At 39.6% G+C, this 21,936-nt stretch overlaps 1 protein-coding gene across 1 annotated transcript in view; it reads left to right on the top strand.

The window, feature by feature from the left end:
* The window catches only part of LOC125461264 (sodium-dependent lysophosphatidylcholine symporter 1-like), a 51,412-nt gene extending 32,093 nt beyond the window's left edge, over positions 1 to 19,319 (top strand). Inside the window, exons 10-14 of the mRNA XM_048549822.2 lie at positions 6,512 to 6,595; positions 8,235 to 8,347; positions 11,407 to 11,550; positions 15,198 to 15,374; positions 17,275 to 19,319. Of these exons, the coding sequence (XP_048405779.1) occupies positions 6,512 to 6,595; positions 8,235 to 8,347; positions 11,407 to 11,550; positions 15,198 to 15,374; positions 17,275 to 17,314 (558 nt within the window). The 3' untranslated portion in view covers positions 17,315 to 19,319. The remainder of the gene's footprint in view (positions 1 to 6,511; positions 6,596 to 8,234; positions 8,348 to 11,406; positions 11,551 to 15,197; positions 15,375 to 17,274) is intronic.
* Positions 19,320 to 21,936: the final 2,617 nt, after the last annotated feature.

Below are 21,936 nucleotides of genomic sequence, written 5' to 3'. Positions count from 1 at the left end.
AAGCACGAGAGGGCATAGCTTTAAATTGAGGGGTGAAAGATATAGGACAGATGTCAAAGGTAGTTTCTTTACTCAGAGTAGTAAGGGAATGGAACGCTTTGCCTGCAACGGTAGTAGATTCGCCAACTTTAGGTACATTTAAGTTGTCATTGGATAAGCATATGGATGTACATGGAATAGTGTAGGTTAGATGGGCTTGAGATCGATATGACAGGTCGGCACAACGTCGAGGGCCGAAGGGCCTGTACTGTGCTGTAATGTTCTATGTAAAATACCCAACAACCTTCAGCTTTGCTCTTTTTTTCAAAAGATGAATTTGGTGGTTCCATAAATGTAATACAATTCTTTGCATATTTGTCTTTTTTTAAGACCTGTATGAGTAAGTAAATTTAGGTAGCCTTTGGGTCATTGTTTGATTGTGTTTACTTACCATATTCAGGAAACCAAAAGGAGCAGCTGACCACGGAGTGCTGGTAAACACTGCGCGAGCTTCTGAATTTAGAAAGTTAGCAAGTTTGTCTAGTGAGGGAGGAGGTGCTAACTTGTCCTTATACACAAAAGTAATGAGCTCATAAAAAGAACCAGAGCACAGCAGTAGTATGTGAGAATTGACGCTTAGAAGCATTATTATGTGAGCAGTTAGTGAATTTCATTTTTTTTTCCCGTCTTGAAAGAGCTGAACTCCAGGTTGAGGTGAGATTGATTTGCCCTTGATAGCAACCTTGCATTTCGTTAGGTTTGGTATCCAGAAGGCCTTCTAAAATTAGAATCAAAGATATCAGAGGCAAAATTCTCCACTGGTTGGTGCCATAACAAACACAAAGGCAGATTATCGTAGTGTTTGGAAGTCAATCATTTCAACTGCAGCAGTTCCTCAGGAGTGGGTCCCTGGTCCAACCATCGTCAGCTGCTTTATCAGGGACCTTTCCTCCATCTAAAGATCAGAAGTAGGGAAATTCACTAATGGTTACATAATGTTCAAAACCAGTAGGAGCTCCTCAGATTCTGAAGCAGACCACTTCCAAACGAGTAAGACCTGAATGGTATCCAGGTTTGAGCAAACAAGTAACATTCATGCCAGACAAAAGAGAACAACAAAACAGAACCTAACCATTGCCCCTCAAGATTTGTTAAAATTACCATCACTATCAACATGCTGGATGTTACCATTGACCAGAAACTGAATTGGACTAGCCATATCAATACGTTGGTTACAAGAGCAAGTTGGAGGCTATGCGTCCTGCAATAAGTAACTCACCACCTGACTCCCAAAACACACTCCACCATTTAGAGGGCACAAGTCAGCAGTGTGATGGAATATATACTACTTGTCTGAAGCTTCAACAACACTCAAGAAGCTTGACAACACCCGGGACAAAGCAAACCACTTGATTGGCTCAACATCCTCAAACATTTGCTCCGTCCGTCACTAATGCTCAGTAGCAGGAGCATGTGCAATCCACAAGATGCACGGCAGAAATTCACCAAGGCCTCTCGGACAACACCTGCAAAACTCACGACTGTTATCATCTATACAGCCAAAGGGGAGCAGATATATGGGAACAGCATCACCTACAAGTTCCCTTCTGAACCACTTGCCAGCCTGACTTGCTCCTTTTACAGTGTTGCAATGTTAAAATCCTGGCACTCCCTCCCGAACAAAACTGTGGGACTACCTACAGCAAATGGACAGCGTTGTTTCAAGAAGGCACCTCACTACCACCTTTCTGAGGATTACTGAGGCACATGCACCAACACTGTGGAAAGTGGAGGCTGTAACTTTGGTGAGTGATAATGGGAACTGCAGATGCTGGAGAATCCAAGATAATAAAATGTGAGGCTGGATGAACACAGCAGGCCCAGCAGCATCTCAGGAGCACAAAAGCTGACGTTTCGGGCCTAGACCCTTCATCAGAGAGTCTAGGCCCGAAACGTCAGCTTTTGTGCTCCTGAGATGCTGCTGGGCCTGCTGTAACTTTGGTACCGCTTTCACCTAAACTCTGCTCTAGTGTTCTATCAAATCATATAATTTTAGTTGATAGACAGAATTTAAATTAAATAGTGGCAGAAGGGATCATATGAGAGAAGATTTGGTAGATCAAAGGGAAACAAGAGGGTAATAGATCCCCGTAACAGTTTGGGTGATGATTGCCAGAGTGTGCCTTCAGATAAAGGCTAAGTTTATTTCAGAAATGTGCTTCCTGGGGTCAAGGGTAGGACTTGAATATGGAAGATATTTGGCATTACAAGAAGATAGAAAGTTGGAAAACATGAAGGGTGCTTTCAAAATCAATGATATCATTAGAACAGTGATAAGAAATGACCATACCTCTCAAGATCAAAATGTATAATTGGATACAGTAGAAATAAGAAAAATTAAGGTGGAGGTATTGAACAGTTACTTTATCAGTCTTCATGCCTTGATGAGTTAGAAAACGTTCCAAAGAAACATGAAAGTCAAGAAATGAACAGCAGCAAGGAACTGAACTGGAAACAATCATCATCAACAAGGAAAAAGTGCAGAAAAAACTAATAGACCTCTGAAGGCTGATGTCCTCTGGACCAGGTGGCACACACCCTAGCAACTTAAAAGAAATGGCCGTAGAGATGCTACATGTATTGATTATAATCCTCCACAATTCCTTCTATTCTAGAAAGGTCCATGAATATTGGAAAATAGCAAATGTCATATCCTTTTTCAAGAAAGGAAGGGAGCCAGAAAGGAGGAATTGAAAAGATAGTTTACCCAAATCTGACACAGGGAAATTGCTAGAATCCATTTTCAAGGAAGTTATTGCAGGATGCTTTGAAAATCATTTGTTCAGGCATGGTCAACCTAGCATTATGTAAATGAAATAGAGTTTAAGTAAATTACTCTAATAATTTAATGCGGATGCTACATCAAAACTTATTACACATTTTAAGAGCACAAGATTCTGGTGTTAACATTAACATAGATAAAAGATTGGTTAACTAACAGCAGGAAGTTGTGATCATTTTTAAAATTATAGTTACCAGTTTCAAGCCCCAGTATGGAGGCCTCAACTATTTGCAATCTACAACGATGCCTTGATGAAAGTACCAAATATATGGCAGCTAAATTTGCTGATGACACCAAGACAGATAGGGGAGTAATCTGGCTAGAGAGCAAGTGAGCGTCTATAAAGGGATAACAGACAGGTTAAAGTTAATTGGGGGGGAAAGATTTGGCAGATAGTGTGATGTGGGAAAATGTGAACATTTTTGGCAGGAGGAGTAGAGGAGCACTATACTCAAGTGGAAAGCAAGATTGCAGAACTTGGTGGGAAAAGGATTTGGGTGCTGTGGTGCATGAATCACAAAAAGAATGCACTTGCAGCAAGGGATTAGGAGGCATTTGGAATGTCATTGTTTATTGCAAGGCAAATGGAATGTAAAAGTTGGGAAATTTTGCTGTACCTGAACAAGACCTTGTTGAGATCACATTTGGAGTAGTGCATACAGTTTCAGTCTCCTTTTTGGGAAAACAAAATACGTAACTTCATTAAAAGCAGCTCGGAGAAGGTTCACTGAACTCATTCTTGAGATGAATGGCATATCTTTCAATGAAAGGTCGAACAGGTTGAGCCTTAACCCAGTCGATTTTAAGGGGGAGAAAAGGTCTTCTAGAATTGCATAAGATCCTGAGGTGATTTTAATACAATGAATACCAGTAAGAGTTTTTTTTTTTCTTGAGGATCGACACTCTAACTAAGACCAAAAACGTACTGCAGAAGCTGGAATCCAAGGTCGACAAACAGGAGGCTGGAAGAACACAGTAGGCCAGGCAGCAGCTGGAGAAAAGGAACAGTCACCGTTTCAGTTATTGCCCTTCTTCCCGACCAGAAGCAAGATCTTGAATTAGCAGAGCAGGGTGGCAGGATAGAATGGCCTACTCCTCCTCAGTACTTAGGTCCTGTGCATCAATGCACGTGTATATTTAAAATTGAAACTGTTAGGAGTGCATTTGAAAAATGTGAAAATGATTCCAAATGTAACATTTTTACTGCAAAATTAAAAATGTCCAGAGGAACATGATCATGGACACTGGCAGAAACCACAGTTTGCAGAAGAGGGGAGGACAGCATGTGAAAAAACTGTGCACAGTTCTAAATTGATTGTCTCTAGCCTCTGCTTTATAGCCTTATCTCATTTATTCAGTACCTAGATATCTACTGAGGTTGCAAAGTTAAATGTGTGACTGTCAGTGGTGAAACAACTCTTCACTCCACAGAAGTTACAAACTAAAGGGTTAAATATAACTTTCCTGTGAAGATAGCTTCTGAGCATTATATATTAGGAGATATGAAAAGGTGACATTCAAACACACGGAGCTAGACTCGGAGTCATTCGGGTTTCATAAGATGCCCTCCTGAATCATTCCTTGTATCATTATATTGAACGAAACCTGCTAATGTTCACTCACGAGTTTAGTTCGCATTCATGCTACAACTAGCTGGTTCACTTCACGAGAATCTGGTAACCTTCAGTACAGAATGGTGTGTTGGAAATTATAGTACGGTGTGCATTTTACAAAATAGCATTTTAAGTGAAGCATTTGAGTCTCCAAATGTATTGGTAGGATTTGTTGTGATAATAAAAATGGACTGTCAATTTTTGACTTGCATTAAGTGCTTATTAATACTCTGAGCCGTGCATGAACTAAAGTGCTTTTGTTTTTTTAAAAAAAGACTAACTTCAGACGGTCACTGTGACTTGTCCGCAAATTCAGCCACCTAATGAAACCATCAATAAACAATAATCAATATACCATCATGAAAAAGTATTGACAATTAGGCATGTACCTTGTGTTTGATTTACATCTTTCCGGATAAGTTTCACTTGCTGGAGATGCAAGTGAGCTACAAATTATTCAGCTTTGAAGAAGCGATGAAGCCTCACAGGAAATGCCCAAATTAGCTGTATTTCAGACAACTGCTTGTTTTGGTGGAGCAAATAGATTTGTAACAGTAGCACTGGAAGGATCTCTTTCTGGCCCTGTTTTAATTCACCTTTATTCGTGGAACATAGGTATTGATGTATTGACGTTTGTTGTCCATCCCCCATTTAGCCTTGAGAAGGTACTTGAACCACAGCAGTACAATTGCTGTAGATACACACACAATGCCATTAGGAAGACAATGCCAGGATTTGACCGAACAATGCTAAAGGAATGGCAATTTATTTCCAAGTCAGGATGGTGAGTGGCTTGGAGGGGACCATGCAGGTGGCAGTGCTCCCTTGCATCTACTGTTTTTGTCCTTCGAGATGGTAGAAATGGATTTGTCTCACACACTCTGAACATGACGCCAGGTGAAAAGCACGTTAGACACACATTCATTCACTGAGAACTCAAGCCTATTCATAAGTTTTGTTACTTCTGAGGTGGCACGTCATCAGCTGAACTGTGATCTTAGAATCCTTGAGGTAGTAAGCTTTAATCTAAGGACTCGTTAACCTGATCCTCTCTTTCATACTAGATATTTTCCCCTTTTAAGCTTTATAATCTGTATTTGTGTCTGTGTTTGATGTGATTTGTTATTTCTGTTGGTGTTAGTATGCTATAAAAGCCCTCTTTCACTCGAGGAAACCACATAACTCTTTGGAATGAATGAACTTACATTGCTATTGAAGTATGATCTGCTGAGTTTTAACCATAAGTAAAAATTCATGTTACAGTCACGAAGAGTTTAAAGGAGGGGTTCTGACTCGCTTCTCCTCATCTGGTGGTAACACAGTGCCCATTGAATTTTCCCCTGTAAAAACTACTCTGCTTTTACTTTCATACTCAAATCATACTCTGTGTACAGGCACGCCTGATGTCACAAGTCATTTAAGTTGAGCTCAAAACAATTTGGTTATTTCTATTTCCTCTGTCAAAAGACAGTGCAGAAATGTCTCACAAGAGATGTAGTTATTACTGTTTTTAGAGGTTTTATTTCTGGAAACCAGAAATATCCATTTAACTGGGTCAGTTATTGGGTCACAAAACAGAATGAATCACCAAGCATTGTACAGCTACATGGTGGTAGAATGTGTTCCCCACGTTATTTGCCAGTCCAGGCCTCTTCCTCCATAAGGTTTGTTTACACATACTTTGAATGTGTGGATTGTTTATCCTAGATTCACAATGCTTTATTGATTCACTGTTGAGTCTTTAGCACTATGTCACTTTTATGTACATTTTATAATCGCAGCAGATACTTAGTTTTTCAAAATACAATGTTTTCTGTAATGTTACTTTCTTTTGTCCATTGGTGATTACCAAGTTCAATGTATACAAAACTAGAAATGCTCAAGAACTGTTGGCTACAGTAAAGACCAATAACTTAACACAGGCAATATTGTATCTTACTCTACTTTTAGCTCTATTGAGCAACAGTCATTCACTAATCGGTGGCGCTGAAATTGCTGCTCGCACATCCCAAAGATCCCTTTGCTCAGTTTCTTATTTCAGACTTAACTTGTTGATTTTCCTTCTGTCTCCCTGTAGGTCTCTGCAACTGTCATGGTGCCATTCTGGCAGTGGGTCTTGGTAAAATTTGGAAAGAAAATAGCACTGTTTGTTGGACTTATTGTAAGTGAATTTGTTCATCAAAAAAGTCTTTTTGCCTTAGGAAACATGAATGAAATGTGTTTTTGTAATGTTGTAGATTTTAAGAAGCCTGCTTTAACCTATATGTCACTGTGTCATAATTGAGTCAATGACTAACTGTTTCTGATTATTTTCCTGTATGTTTTTGTTTTCTTTTTGTGTGGTTGTGCTTTTATGTATAAGTGTGCTTTTTGTTTAAAAGAACATGTGCTGTTGACTTCAGGTGACACAATGGTGTAGAAGAATTGTGTTTAAATTGTTTTTAACCCAGTATGTGTCTAGGCGATGAACTGGTGATTTGTTGCCAAATTAGTATATATATAATGTAATTTCTTTTGATAGCACTTGCTGTTAAAATATAGTAGTTTTTTCCCCTATAAAGGGCAGCATCTTAGAGTTCGACTTTCAAAGAAATATATCCCTGCAGAATAAATATTTTCAATTCTCCAGTTTTCAATTTGAATGCTTCTTTATATCATTCATGGCATTGATTGTTTGTGTGAAAATAGTTTGCATGGTTTCAGTAGTTCTAATGCTGACCTGAGAGAACCCTCATGTAGACGTAAGATCTTATCAAACAAATTTATGCATTGCATTCTCACCTTTAGTAATGTATTTATTGTGTTATTATATTTCCAATTTGAAGCAAATACAGTGTCTTCAAGGAAACAATCAATTGCTGATGATACATGGTGGTGTTTTCTGCCAATTTTTTTATATCATTGCATATAAACTGTATGCATAGGTGTTCCTGATACTTGAAAAGATTGCTGTGGTTTTTATTAAGGTACCAACATAGCATTGTCTGCTTTGCCTGAAAACATTCATTGTTTGTTTATCCATGCAAGTGATTAGCCCATATAGAGCAATTAATTACTGCAGTGAAGGAGACACTGTAACCACTGTAGGTGTGACGAGCTTAGTTTCAGAATGGCATTGTGCAATGATGGGTTACCCAGAGCTCTGTCCATGCCCCTATTCCCTAAACTCGGACAATTGCCCTTGGAAGCAGAAGGATCAAAAGAAACAAATAAATAAATTCTACAGCTATACAAAAAAAAAGTGACGATGTAGTCTTTAAAAGATTCGTAAAGGACATTTTTAAACTCCTGCTACTGGGAATCCAATACTGATTTATGAAAGCAAAGCAAAATTTATGATGAATCCCATATTTGACTGCAATATTTCCAATCTTACAATGTCAGACACAAGCCATGAGGACAGCAGTTGTGTTTAACAAAAATGTAACGGGCTAAATGGGAAAATACAAAATAATTTGTGTTTGCATGAGGTGAGAGTTCAACATGTTACATTTTTAGTATGGGTGATCCAGAATGTATAGCTTGCTCTGAAAATCTTGCTGCTCAGAAATAAAGAATTTTGGTTTATTTCTTGTTTATTCAAATTTGGGTTTGATTTATGTTAACTTCTATCTGAACTGTCTTTCATGCTATTTCAGGAATCTTAATGTACTGACTGTTAGTATTGCATTTTGATCAGTAATTCTAAGTTGAATTCTTTTACTGATAAGTGTAATTTGTGACTTCACCACTGAAAGGTGGGATGCTGCTTGCCACTGACACCTATCATCATCTTTTTCCTCTCATTCACACTCTCTCAGTGGTACATTCCACCTTTGATCATCATCGCTACAGTTAATGGTAATCTGCCAGTTATTATTGTCATGGCCATCGCTGCTGGTGTTAGTCTTGCCGTTGCTTTCCTGTTACCATGGTAAGTTTTTTTTTTGTGCAATTATTGACATCGAGTTTTAGTTTGATCTTTGATCCAGAGGAATAGCAATAAGGTAAACACATTGATAACTGTTGCAGAGATTTCTGCGTCATCCCTTGAATTTTAAAGAATGCATAGAATATGAGGAAATTGCAGGATTTTGTACCTCCCTACTGCCCCATCAAGTTCTTGCAAATATTCTGTTCACCAGATACTTGACAATGCATTAATCATTGGCTTATAGGTCAAATCTTAAAAATAAATACAACAAAGACAGGTGAAAATGAATACCAGTCAAAAGTGAGTGAAGTTATGGGGACTCGAAGCTAGGAGGCTGAGAAGGAATACATGAAAGGAGAGAAGCAGCATGGAAAGGTGTAAGTTTTTAGAGAATAATTTCCTGAAGGGGGACCGACATGGCCCAAGGCAAATTGCCAGCTGTGGAACGAAGAGACAATATTTAAGGGTAACTTAATTTTTTGAAGGTTCGATGATGTTACAGCACTAAAGACAAGTGAAGTCATCAAGGAGTTTTGACGAAAAGAGTTTTAAACTTGAGGCTTTTGAGATGGGTGTTCCAAGTTGAGGATAGGAATGGATGGGTGCAAGATGGACATACACGGCAGATATTTGAATGAGGAGATGAAGGAAGGGAAGTCAGCCATGAAAGCATTGAAGTAGTTAATTGTGAAGACAAGATGTGACAGGAAAAATGGTGGCAGGTGATTATTAGAGGATTTGAAGCAGGTGGCTGTTGGATTGGAAAGAGCCTTAACATGAGGTAGGACTCAATGCCTAAATTACAATTTGCCTGACCCAGTCTCATGGTGGCCAGAAAAAGGGAGTCCTTTGCATAGCATGAGGGAGGGGTTCATAACAGTGGATTTGGGTTTCCTAATGTTCGACTGAAGGAGATTAAGGTTCATTTAGAACAGAACAAAATGAACAGTCTGAGCTTGGGTAGTTGGAGAGGGTCTTGTTAGAGATGCAAGGCTGGATATCGTTGATTTGGATACCTACTGAATATCTGAAAATATTGTCATTAAGGGACAGTGCCTCAGAAGGAAAAAGGGAGGGGCTAAGTGTAAAGCCTTGAAGGACACTCAAGTTAACTATGCACAGGTGACGAGAAGCCATTTTGAGAGATGCTCTGGCGATGATAGTTTAGACGACAATAGAACCAAAAAACACTAGTCCCATGGGATGGTAAAGTGAAAAATAGACAAATATGCTCCATTTTTGTGACATGTGAGGTAGGTACAACTTTGTCGTGCTTTAAAGTGAGTTCTTATTGTGTGAATTTTTTTTGCTTAACTGTGTAAATGTTGAATTTATGAGATAACACAGTGTGGATCTGGAGGAACACAGCAGATGAGGCAGCATCAGAGGAGCAGGAAAGTTGACGTTTCAGGTCAGGACCATTCTTCAGAAATGGGGAGGGGGAAGATAGCTCAGAAATAAATAGAGAGGAGAGTGGGGCTTGGAAAGGTAGGTAGGAAGGTGATAGGTGAGTGCAGATAGGCAGTGGTGGGGATTGTTCACTGAGGTGGGAGAGGCAGATAGACAGGCTGTGTCAGGTCAAGGAAGTGGGGATGAGAGCTCGGGTTGGACATGGAATGAGGCGAGGGGTGGGGAGATTTTTAAAACTGGTGAAATCCATGTTTAGACCATTGGGCTGTAGGCTGAAGAGGTGGAATATGAGATGCTGCTCCTCCAGTTTGTGGGTGGCGTCATTGTGACACTGGAGGTGGCCCAGGATGGACAAGTCACCCAGGGAGTGGGAATAAGAGTGGGAGGGGGAGTTTAAATGGTTCACAACTGGAAGGTGTTGTTGTTTATTGTGTACAGACAGTTTTGTAGAGCATCTGCACTCTGTTTGCAACAAAAATGACAGCACCTTCCCATTGCAAACCATTTTAACTGCCCTCCCCCTCCCACTCCCACTCCCTGGGTGACATGTCCATCCTGGGCCACCTCCTGTGTCACAATGATGCCACCCACAAATTGGAAGAGCAGCACCTCATATTCTGCCTCGGGAGCCTAAGCCCAAAGGCCTAAGCATGGATTTCACCAGTTTTAAAATCTCCCCAAACCCGGCCTCATCCCATGTCCAACCCTACCTTTCATCCCCGCTTCCTTGACCTGACACAACCTGTCCATCTTCTCTCCTACCTATCCACCCGGTTTCTTGTATGACCCCTGTTGTATGTGCAGATAAGCCAAATCTGCACCTCACCATGTTGTAGATTTGCTAACGTAATTCTTTTTAAGGGATCTACAGGACCCATTTGTTCTAGTGTGGTAGAGGAAAACCACTTCCTAGTCTAATAGAAGAGGCATTTATTTTGAATAAGAAATGATTTAATTATTATTTTTGACAACTATTTACCAGTTCCATTGATACGGTAGGCATTGTTAAAAAGACTGAAAACTTGAAGTTAGGCCTTAGTCCTAGGATTTTCTGGCCATGGGTTTATGTGACGACATCATAGAGGATAGTGCATATGGCACACCTGTGTGTTAACCCTTTCGGAACCTTACACCTTTATTCAACAGTTACCACTTTTTGATGCGGTCTTTAAAATCTTGTTTTTGTGACAAATTATCCAAAACCCATTTGCTGGAATGAACTTTTAAAAATGCAACTCTTTCATTCTAATATCAAATGTTCTGTTCCTGATGCTATTTCTTGTGCAGTTATTTTCAGGAAATATAATCACCTATTGGATTTAGTGTATGCAATATAATTAACATGGCTTTCTCCACGTTTCGGAGTAGGAAGGGGACTGTTAGGGAAACCTAGGCATCTCCAGTGTAGAGTACCAAGGTAAAAGGATTATGACAAGTGATTCAGTTTGTGTTACAACATCAATAGAAGACATGGTACTCTTTATGGATGATGACTCTTTTGCGTTGAGAAAGAAGTTCAATTGCAATAACACTAAACCCCATTAATATCTGTAGTAGTTGTGTGTTCATTTGTGCTGTGCCTTATCTTTTTGTCTAATCAACATGTATCCCAGATGAGGATATCTAATTATTCTGAATTCTTTCACCAGGTCAATGCTCCCAGATGTGGTGGATGATTTCAGAGCAAAGAACCCTCATTGTGTAGACCTTGAACCATTGTTCTACTCGTTCTATGTGTTTTTCACTAAATTTGCTGCTGGAGCTTCCCTTGGATTTTCAACTTTATGTTTGCAGTATGTGGACATTTTATATAACTACACTAATTTGACCCAGTATCTGTTCATTTGCTATTAGGTGCTGTTCATGACTTAGTTCCTACGTTCATTGTAATCATTCATATATCTGTCTTTAATAATTTGCTTAAGTAGTATGCTCATTTCACGGTTTTCACCTCTAACCAATTCTCTGTATTTTGACTGCATTTTCTACACATCAAATTGAGCTCTTTTGGGTTGTATTCTGGGGAAAGAAGATGACATGGACAATGATAGTGCTTGACTATCACAGTAGACCCACCCATATCATAGAATCTTTGGATTCCGCACAGTATGGAAACTGGCTACTTGGCCCAACAAGTCCACACTGATGTTCAGAAGAGCATCCCACCCAGACCTAGCCCCTCGACCCCCACCTAGTTTGTCAGCTTCGAAATGGTTGACCCAGATTAAAGATAATTGGCAAGTAGAGTAGTGTGCCACAAGGATTGGTGCTGGGTCCACAACTTTTCATCATTTTTTATATAAATGATTTGGATGTGAAAAGAGGTGGCATGGTTAGTAAGTTTTCAGATGATATCAAATTGGCCAAAATAGGTAGCGTAGTGGACAATGAAGATTATCTGAGAACAACAGGACCTTGATGGGCCAAAGAGTGGCAGGTGGAGTTTAATTTAGATAAATGTGAGGTGTTGCATTTTGGTAAGGCAAACCAGGACAGAACTTTTACACTTAAAGGGAGGGTCCTAGGGCGTGTTACTGAACAAAGAAACCTAGGGATGTAGGTAAATAGTTTCTTGAAAGTGGAGTCACAGGTATCCAGAGTGGTGAAGAAGGCATTTGGCACACTTGCCTTTATTGGTCAGAATATTGCGTACAATTCTGGTCACCCTCCTATAATGAGGATGTTGTTCAACTTGACAGGGTGAAGAAAAGATGGAATGAGCTGCCAGACGAAGCGGTAAAGGCAGGTGCAATTATAACTTTTAAAAGACATCTGGATGGATATGTGAATAGGAAGGGTTTAGAGGGGTCCAGCCAAAAACTGGCAAATGGGACAGGATAAGGCTGGGATGTCTGGCTAGCACAGATGAATTGAACTGAAGGGTTTGTTTCCATGCTGTAAGACTCTGTGACTCTGACTCTGAAATTTGGGAGATCAATTAATGAAATGTTTATACTCTTGTAGTAGAATTACACAATAGTTTGTTTTCAAAGACAAAGTAAAAAGAAATTAAAAGGCCTTAAGCTAAGTAAAATTCAAAGACGGTCTTGATGGGGAAGCAGTATCAGCTCTGAGCATTGGTTGGTTAATTTGATGAGCCTGCAAGTATACAGAATGGGACTGGAAGAATGTTTGAGAAATCATAAAGCACAGAGCACCTGTCAGCGCCTCATTTAAATAAAACATCCTGGAGACCCATTTAAACATGGCCACGTTCATGACCTGGCCACATTTATCAGTATTGGTGCTACTGATCCACTCTTGGTGATGGACATTTATGGCCCCTCAGCCTGAGTATGATCAGTGCTCCATCCATCCTCAGTCCTTCCTGCAATTGGTGCTTAACATGAAGAAGGATTGATTTATCAGTTGAGGGGGTGGGCGGTTGGTTTCAGGTGGTAATCAACCAGGAGATTTCCTTCCCTGTCTTTTATCCTGATGCCATGAGATTTCATGGGGTCAAAAGTCAATATTGAGGATGCCTAAGATAACTCCTTCCTGACTGTATACCACAGTGCTATCATCTCTGCTGGGTTTGACCTGCTCTCGGGACAGGACATAACCAGCTGTGCCTGAGGCATTGTCTGCAAGATTCAAACAGGTTGCCAGGGTGGAAGGAGTGTAAGGGGACTAATTGAAGACTGACATAAAGATGCTAATGCAGAATCCAATCTGATATTATTTCTCAATGAAACAAGTTATCTTATTCCAAGTGTAATGTGAGGAGGTGATTAAATATAAAATACAGTATTCCAGAATAACACAAACTTCAGGAGGCCAAGGATAACTGGACATTTGGGCTGGATTTTGGCTACTAAGGTTCATGGAAGGAAATTAACGACTCTCAAATCAGTCTTGATTTTAAAAAGTGGCCCAGAACATGCAATTTTTCCCACTCTGTTGTGGCCAGATGAGTGTCAGATGTACCAATTTGTTAAGTATAGTGTAGGTGTCTGATAATTGTAGCTTTTGAAATGCTACACTTGCCCCCACACCACCTCCCTCACCCCTATCCCAGGCCCCAAGATGACTTTCCACATTAAGCAGAGGTTCACCTGCACGTCTGCCAATGTGGTATACTGCATCCACTGTACCCGGTGTGGCTTCCTCTACATTGGGGAAACCAAGCGGAGGCTTGGGGACCGCTTTGCAGAACACCGCTCAGTTCGCAATAAACAACTGCACCTCCCCAGTCGCAAACCATTTCCACTCTCCCCCCCCCCCCCCCCCCATTCTTTAGATGACACGTCCATCATGGGCCTCCTTGCAGTGCCACAATGATGCCACCCGAAGGTTGCAGGAACAGCAACTCATATTCCGCTTGGGAACCCTGCAGCCCAATGGTATCAATGTGGACTTCACCAGCTTCAAAATCTCCCCTTCCCCCACCGCATCCCAAAACCAGTCCAACCTGTCTCTGCCTCCCTAACCGGTTCTTCCTCTCACCCATCCCTTCCTCCCACCCCAAGCCGCACCCCCATCTCCTACCTACTAACCTCATCCCACCTCCTTGACCTGTCCGTCTTCCCTGGACTGACCTATCCCCTCCACACCTCCCCACCTATACTCTCCTCTCCACCTATCTTCTTTTCTCTCCATCTTCGGTCCGCCTCCCCCTCTCTCCCTATTTATTCCAGAACCCTCACCCCATCCCCCTCTCTGATGAAGGGTCTAGGCCCGAAACGTCAGCTTTTGTGCTCCTGAGATGCTGCTGGGCCTGCTGTGTTCATCCAGCCTCCCATTTCATTATCTTGGATTCTCCAGCATCTGCAGTTCCCATTATCACAGATATTTACAATGATGGTTTCTGGGAGGTATGTTAAGAAAAAGCTGTATTGAAACTGCACAACCAGATGCTACTTTGCATTTCAATGCCTACAAATCAAAGCAGTCAGCAGGGTTTTTTAAAAAACTCTCTCTGATTGCTACTGCCCATTTTATAAAGTTAAGGGACAGTACAGATAATAAAAGCTTAAGATCATGCCAGTTGTGTTGAATTTATTCAATCATCAAAAGTAAGAACATTCACTCCATCGTTTCAGGACTCCCATGCTGCTGGTTAAGGCTTTTGAACCACATGAAATGCAGTCTGTTTGAACTTGGCACTGAGTTCAGTTGACTCAGAGTCCAGATTTTTTGAATCATGCTGTGATCCACTTTCCCCTATACCAAAAATGGGAGCTGTTGGAAGTGGGATTGTGCCTTATGCATCTGAGAGCAGCCTGATATTTTTGAAGGTTCATATTCTGCCTTGAAAATCCAGCCTGTGTTACTTTATGTATTGTTTCATCATCTAGTCACTTGATGGGTTTAATGTGTTCTTTTGTTATACTTGTAACTGTGTGCAGTACTGTTGTTTATCCATCAAATTTTCATTGAATGTGAAATGTTACAAACACTTGTAGCTCAAAGGAATTCTATTGTTTGTATGTCTGCTTAGTTTTTCAGGTTACAGACCAGGTTCTTGTGAATACATTTCTGCTGTGGCAAGGACGCTGAAGGTGTTGATAGCTCCAGTTCCAATAACCCTGTTGCTGATTGGTTTAATAATATTTTACTCTTACCCAATAAATGAGGCACGAAGAAAAGAATTAAAGATGGAGCTTGAAGGAGTTGTGTAAGTGCCTGGACAAATCGACAAACTGAGCATTGGAGAAACTGTGCTTTAATTGAAGTCCAGTCCAGCAAAATGTTATTTATTGTTAAGTATTATTGACTTCCTACCTTTTGGTAGCATCATTTGTACTACCGTCAGAAAGAACCAGTGATCATGCCACCCTTCTCATTTTAAAAGTAGCAGCAACCTAGCTTTGCCTCGCAAGAAATTATGCAACAGAATAAAAATAGTCCTTTCTACCTCAAACATCTTCATTTCGAATCGTATACCTGATAGGTGAGGTAAGACCTCCCAACCTAACCATTTTGAGGGAATCCTTTCATTGCGTTTGCCTTAGTTCCCAAAAGTAAAAAATATGTAAAACTGCACCTCATTTGAAAAGTTATGATTTTATAAACCCAGTAAGATTGGAAAATATTTATCTGAATATTTAAGGATGCACTTCTTCATTTGCAATGGCTTTGTCAGAATACTTCATTACCTGTGGAATTGTTGAATAAGACGACATGCTTACACTCATTTCTGAGCAGTCAAAGGAAGAATTGCAAGATGTTCAGTACAGTTCGATGGTTTAAATATCTAGTCTAAGATTCCAGCTTTTTAGATGACGAGTTTATGGTATATGGTGGGTGAAAAGTGGACTCAGGACTAAAGTGTAATGTAAGTGTCCCCTTTGAATATATGGAAATGAAGTATCAGTTTTAAAACCTTTGTAGAATAATAAATTGGGAAATAATAAATGCAAATTCATTTGTTATCTGGTACTTAAGTCTAGTTAACTGTTATTGCAAACACCGCATCAGTGGTAAGAGAGAAGTGAAGTAACAAATTGTTTATTTTTCAGAAGTTGTAATCACAAGAAGGAATATGGAATTTACTTTTCCATTGCCAAATATAAAATTTAGAAAGGGTCTTAAATTGGGCTTAAGAACAGACTCAAGAAATGAACTTGTTCACAACTGGGCCACTGCGTGTGATAGCAGAGTAGTTAGAAATACAGAATGAATTTAAACAGAATCAAGTTGGCCTCCAAGGGGTAATCATACCTGGCCAATTTATTATGGTGTTTTTGAGGAGGTAGCAAGCAGAATAGGTAAAGGGAAACCAGTAGATGTAATATATTTGGATTTGCAAAAGGAATTTACTAAGGTACCACACAAGGCTACTGAATAAAATGAGAGCTCATAGTTTTAGGATATTATATTAGCATGGGTGTAGGATAGAAGACAGTTGGGATAAAGTTGGCAATTTCATATGACAGTCTCTAACTAGTGATATGCTATAAAAATAACTGCTAAGGCCACAATCACTCACAATATGTACTCGTAACTTGAATGACAGAAGTGAATATATTATTGCCAGATTTGCTGATAAAACAAAAATAAAGGTGAAGGCAAGTAGTCAGCATTGCACAATGAACCCAGACAAATTGAGTGGCCAAATACCATCTGCTGGTGTAATGTGGGAAAATGTGAAGTCCACTTTGGTAGAAGAAAAATGAGAGCTGAATGTTATTTAAAAGTGGAAAGACTGCAGAAAACTGCAACACACAGTTTTGGGGGTTGTCCTGCATGCATCACGAAAAGCAAGCATCCAAATTCAATAGATACCATCTGCCTTCCCTGTTATGTTGGACTTTGAAGTAAAGGGAATGGAATATAGAGAAATCTCAAACTATACAAGGTACTGGTTAGACCGTACCTGGAATACAGTGAACAGGTCCCTTCATTCTCAGTTATTTGCTGCAATATTTATTTTTGTACAATGTCATTTCCATTCATAAATAAACAAAAACAATTGAAGGAACAGAATGGAGAAGCTTTGTGCTGGTCTCCTGCATCATACTGTTGGTTATTGTGTAATTTTATAAATGATGACTTTGTCTCTCTTTGCCTAATAGGAAAAGCTGGGAAGTGGAACTGGAAGAGAATACACTTTAAAAACAACCCTGCCCATTGTAAGAACTGAGATCTTTGCAGATTCTGCCTTCAGTTGGATTGAGATGCAGAATTCTTGGAATGCAGATGTATGAGCTAGTGGTCACCAAAGTATGCCTCCTTGTGTATATTATTAAATGTGGCTCATGGTGGAGCTGTCATATAGAGACGGGTCTAAAATGCAAACAGAAGGAGACAGCAACAAATCAAACATCTCTTTACCTAACAGGGCTGCACCACAACCCAAAACTGAAATAAAGGGAGTTTATGTCGTTAATTTTTTTTACTTTAAAATAACATTGTCCAGTTTGTATCAAACGACACACTATTTCAGTCCTCTGCAGGATGACTTCCTGAGAAGAGTTGAGCAATCTCTAGTGTTTTAAGTAGAGGGGTACAGGCTGTGAGAATGACCTACCAACTTCTCCCTTGATCTTTGCTATTCTTTAAGTCCCAATTAAAGCCACCATGAAAGTAAACAGAAGATAGAATGGAATCTTAAACTTTGGTAGTCACATGCAATAAAAAGGAGTTGAATTTATTCAATCATAGTTGATTGGTTGGCCAAGTGATAAATGGGTGAAATTACAGGATACTGTTTGAAAGAATGATGTGTATAAAGTTTGAATGGTCTGTTTTCAGCTCTTGTAAACCAATTGATAAACACGTTGATTATTTTCAGTTTAGTTCCTCTCATCACCTCTTCTATACTGACCAGCATAGGGAAAGATTTTTTGTATGTTTTGGAGCAAACCTCTACATAATAAATACATTTGTTAAAAGGAGTTCACTTATTAAATGCTGCCACAAACAAATCTTAACATAGGAATCAAGCATTGTGGGAGAGGTATACTCAATTTAATCCTGTAATCATAGCCTAATCCTTAAACACCTCCCCCCAACCTTTGTCTTTTAGTTTTTGCACTGAACCATTATCTGAAATAATAGTAGCACATTATAGCTAAATCATTACACAACCAAGACTCTTGAGATTGAGCAATTTATCTTTGAAAATTAAACGAAAATAATGCCCTTGAGACAAATACTGATTATTCCTCTGTAAACAAGGAGAACACAGCTGAGCTTCAGCCTGTGAACCAAACTAACGTTTACAATAAAATACATCAGTTATAGGAACTAAGTCATCTGCTATGAGATGTCTAAGAATTGTATTGATACATTAAAAATCCTTTTAAAAAACTTGGGAGATTATTTGAATTCTCACTTTCAGGATGACTCATTGTGCTTTTTAAATCTGTACTGCATAGTTAGTGGTGATTTTGAAAATATGGTACTGTTGAAACTGTTTTGAAGCACTGATGTAATTAACATTACAAGCAGTTTCTAGGGCAGGAAGCTAAACACAATGACTTCCTCCTCCCATTTATGACTAACATTTAATGACTTGAAAAAAGAAAAATTAAGCTGAGCGTTTATATTTGGATACTGAAGGACCTTTAAGTGCTGTCCAAGAATCAGTAGGATTCATCAGAGTTGGTGTGACATATAAGACTAAAATTAATGTGATGTAACTCATAAAACATGTTTATTAATACTTGACTACAGCAAATAATTTGACTGAGTCACGATCTATATTCATGTTTAGTAAAATTTTCCATCTCTGTGGAAACTTGTCGACGTTGTCATGAAGTCCAGTGAGCAAAATTATTTCATACAGTAAAGGTAATCTATACCAGTGTTTGTATCTAATAACCAGTGTAGTTACCCAAATGGAAGGATGGAGGGAGAAATTCAACATCATCTTAGATGGGTGAAGCAACCATTGGAGGCATATAGAAGGCTAACTGGAACATTACAAATTGTTTCAGATTATGCTCCCTGTATGTTTCCAGTGATTGTTTATGTCTGTGTTGTATATATTTAGAAGATTAAATTATTGTAACTATATTTCTGAAAACATGGTTTTTTTTAAAATGAATGTTCTCAAGTTTATATATTTTATATTCTAAATTTGTAGCCTGGGATTTAACATTTTTTTTTCTTTGCTGTGCACAATATCTATATTAAAGAAAACTGCTTGTGTGCTTTGAGACTTCGTTTTGGTTGGTAGTGATTCCTGACATGGCACCTCTTCCAGCAAACGTTTTGAATCTAGATTAACTTCTGATTGTTCTGTATTTCATTACCGTAGTTGTTAGTGTTATGTGAGAAGATGAAGGGTCTTATGGAGTAATGGTAGCACCCCTACCTCTGAGCCAGAAGACCCAGTTCAAGTTCCACATAGGTAATGGGAACTGCAGATGCTGGAGAATCCGAGATAAAGCGTGGATCTAGATGAACACAGCAGGCCAAGCAGCATCGCAGGAGCACAAAAGCTGACATTTCGGGTCTAGACCCACTTCAGCTTTCGTTCTCCTGAGATGCTGCTTGGCCTGCTGTGATCATCCAGCTCCACACAATCTGGAAGTGTGTCATAACATGTCCAAAAAGGCTAATAAAAATAACAGAGCGCTCTTGTCATGAAATGGATAACATCCTTGATTCTGAGTCAAAAAGATTGAAATCCCACATGGGTCCAACAAATGTGCATGGAAAAAGTGGGCAAATAGGTTGCATACCAGCTTATAACTCCTTACCAAACATGTTTGCCCTGTCCATACAGCTGTTCAATGACAGCCTTGACCTTGGTACCAAGAAGCAACAAACAATCCTAGAATCACAGCTGTAGTTACAGAAATGCCTGTCTGTAGTACTCACTACAGAATCTTATGTTACCAGTGTGCAGCTGGGCTGTGACTGCACACCCCAGGGGCACCATCACTTCCTCCATTTTCCAACACAAAACCATTTTCTTAAAAAGAAACTCAATGGGCTATTGATGCTGGAAAACCTTAGCAGGTGTGGCAGCATCTTTGAAGGGAAAAAAACAGTTAAAGTTTGGGACCCTTTTGCAGAACTGGACCTGAAAGATTAACTCTGCTTTCTTTCCATGGAAGCTTCCAGACCTGTTTTCCAGCAACTTCTTTTGTTACAGGAAAAAAATCCCTTCTTGAGTAAGATGCAAAATGGGGCTTTCCTGCCTGCTTCCCTTCTTCTGGCTGATGGTCACCGTTCCTGCCTTGACTGCACTTCTTTGTACTGTAGGGTCACTGTGCTAATGCACCAAACTCAGTCCCATAGAAACACTTTGACCCTCCAGTTGACAAGCTCCAAAACATAGTGCTCAAGCTGATGAAAACAGTTTGATTAGCTTTCTGTTGAACAAGATTTGTTACACTTCAGACTTCAGCAGGATGTACTGTTTAATCAGTGTTATTTTCTAAACATCTTTGTGATATGGTTTCTTGTCCTAGTCCAACTTGTCCTAATTCCAGGAAGATGTTGAATTCAGCCCTGCACTAAATAAAACCTTCTTGTAACAGGGTTCTGCCTTCACATATATTTGGGCCCATGAATTGCTATGGTGTGGAATTCATCTGACTGAAAACAACTGTTCCTTGGCATGAGTAAGGCAGACTTGGCATGCATGATTAATCATCTTTAACAAATATTCCAAGCCAGTGGGCTACAGATTTATGGAGACTTCAAGTTGTTGTCACATTTTCATTAAGTACAATTGCAAGTTTTCATTCACCGACCTATAATTTTGAGTTAGAAAATTTATTGTTTATATGCTACAGCCTTGATTTCAGAAATATTAATATCATATTAATATCATATGCTTCCAAGACATGGGACAGGTCAATAACAAATTTAATGCTCATAGTGGCTTCAGGCCATAATAGTGCTACTAGTTTGTGGGCAGCATTTCTGAAAACTCATCCCATCCTGTTCTACATCCCCATTTGTGGGTGTAAATCCTCTGTGGGGGGGAAAAAAAGGGAAGCTTTGTTCTGTAGCTATTTGCAGTGTCCAAAATATTGCTACAAAGCATTAAAAATATTGTCCGGTAGATTGCTTCAAGGTGAAACAACACCAACTATTTATTTCCATCTATCAAGGCAAGTTCTATAGATTCCTTTGTCTTGTAAGGTTATCAGTTTGGTGCCGAGATGAAAACAGTTGCATTTTACTGATAAATGTTGTGCCTCCTGCTACCATGAACTCTGCTCCTCCCACAGACTCAAGTCTGCATAATTCTACCCTCATGGATTATATCAACCGTGTGGTCTGGGTGCTGTGTGGCTGTACTGCACTCTTGACGTTGCCCTATTTAGCTAGGTATCCTCACTTTTTTTGGGGGAACGATTATTGTTTGACTCTTGGGAGTTCCTTTAAACTGTATGTTTAAATTCTAACTGTCTCAATATCACTTGATGTAATATCAGAGGTGGATCATCATGGGAGATAGTAGAAGCAATGCTGAGGTACAGATTGGTATCAGCGTAAATGTAGAACCTAGCACTCCTTCTGGATGATGTTTCAGCATGTAGTTGAGAGAGAGCGGGGTACCAAGGATTGATCCTTGGGGAATTTTAAGATACTAGTGCAGCAGCACCAAAAGTAATTATTATAGGTCAACGTCAGCTTACTTGAAGGGGAGAAACATTAACTAACAGGACAACCAGCAGGGCAAGTTGGGAATCAGAGTCAGCAGTTTAATGGGAATAGGTCTGAGGAGCAGGGAAGGAGCCTCCTAAACAAGTAGAGCTCAGTAGCCAGGA

This window comes from Stegostoma tigrinum, chromosome 19 (genome assembly GCF_030684315.1).
Source record: "Stegostoma tigrinum isolate sSteTig4 chromosome 19, sSteTig4.hap1, whole genome shotgun sequence".
Lineage (NCBI taxonomy): Eukaryota > Metazoa > Chordata > Chondrichthyes > Orectolobiformes > Stegostomatidae > Stegostoma > Stegostoma tigrinum.
The sequence above is the reverse complement of the archived record's forward strand: the minus strand, read 5'-3'. Positions and strand labels throughout refer to the sequence as shown.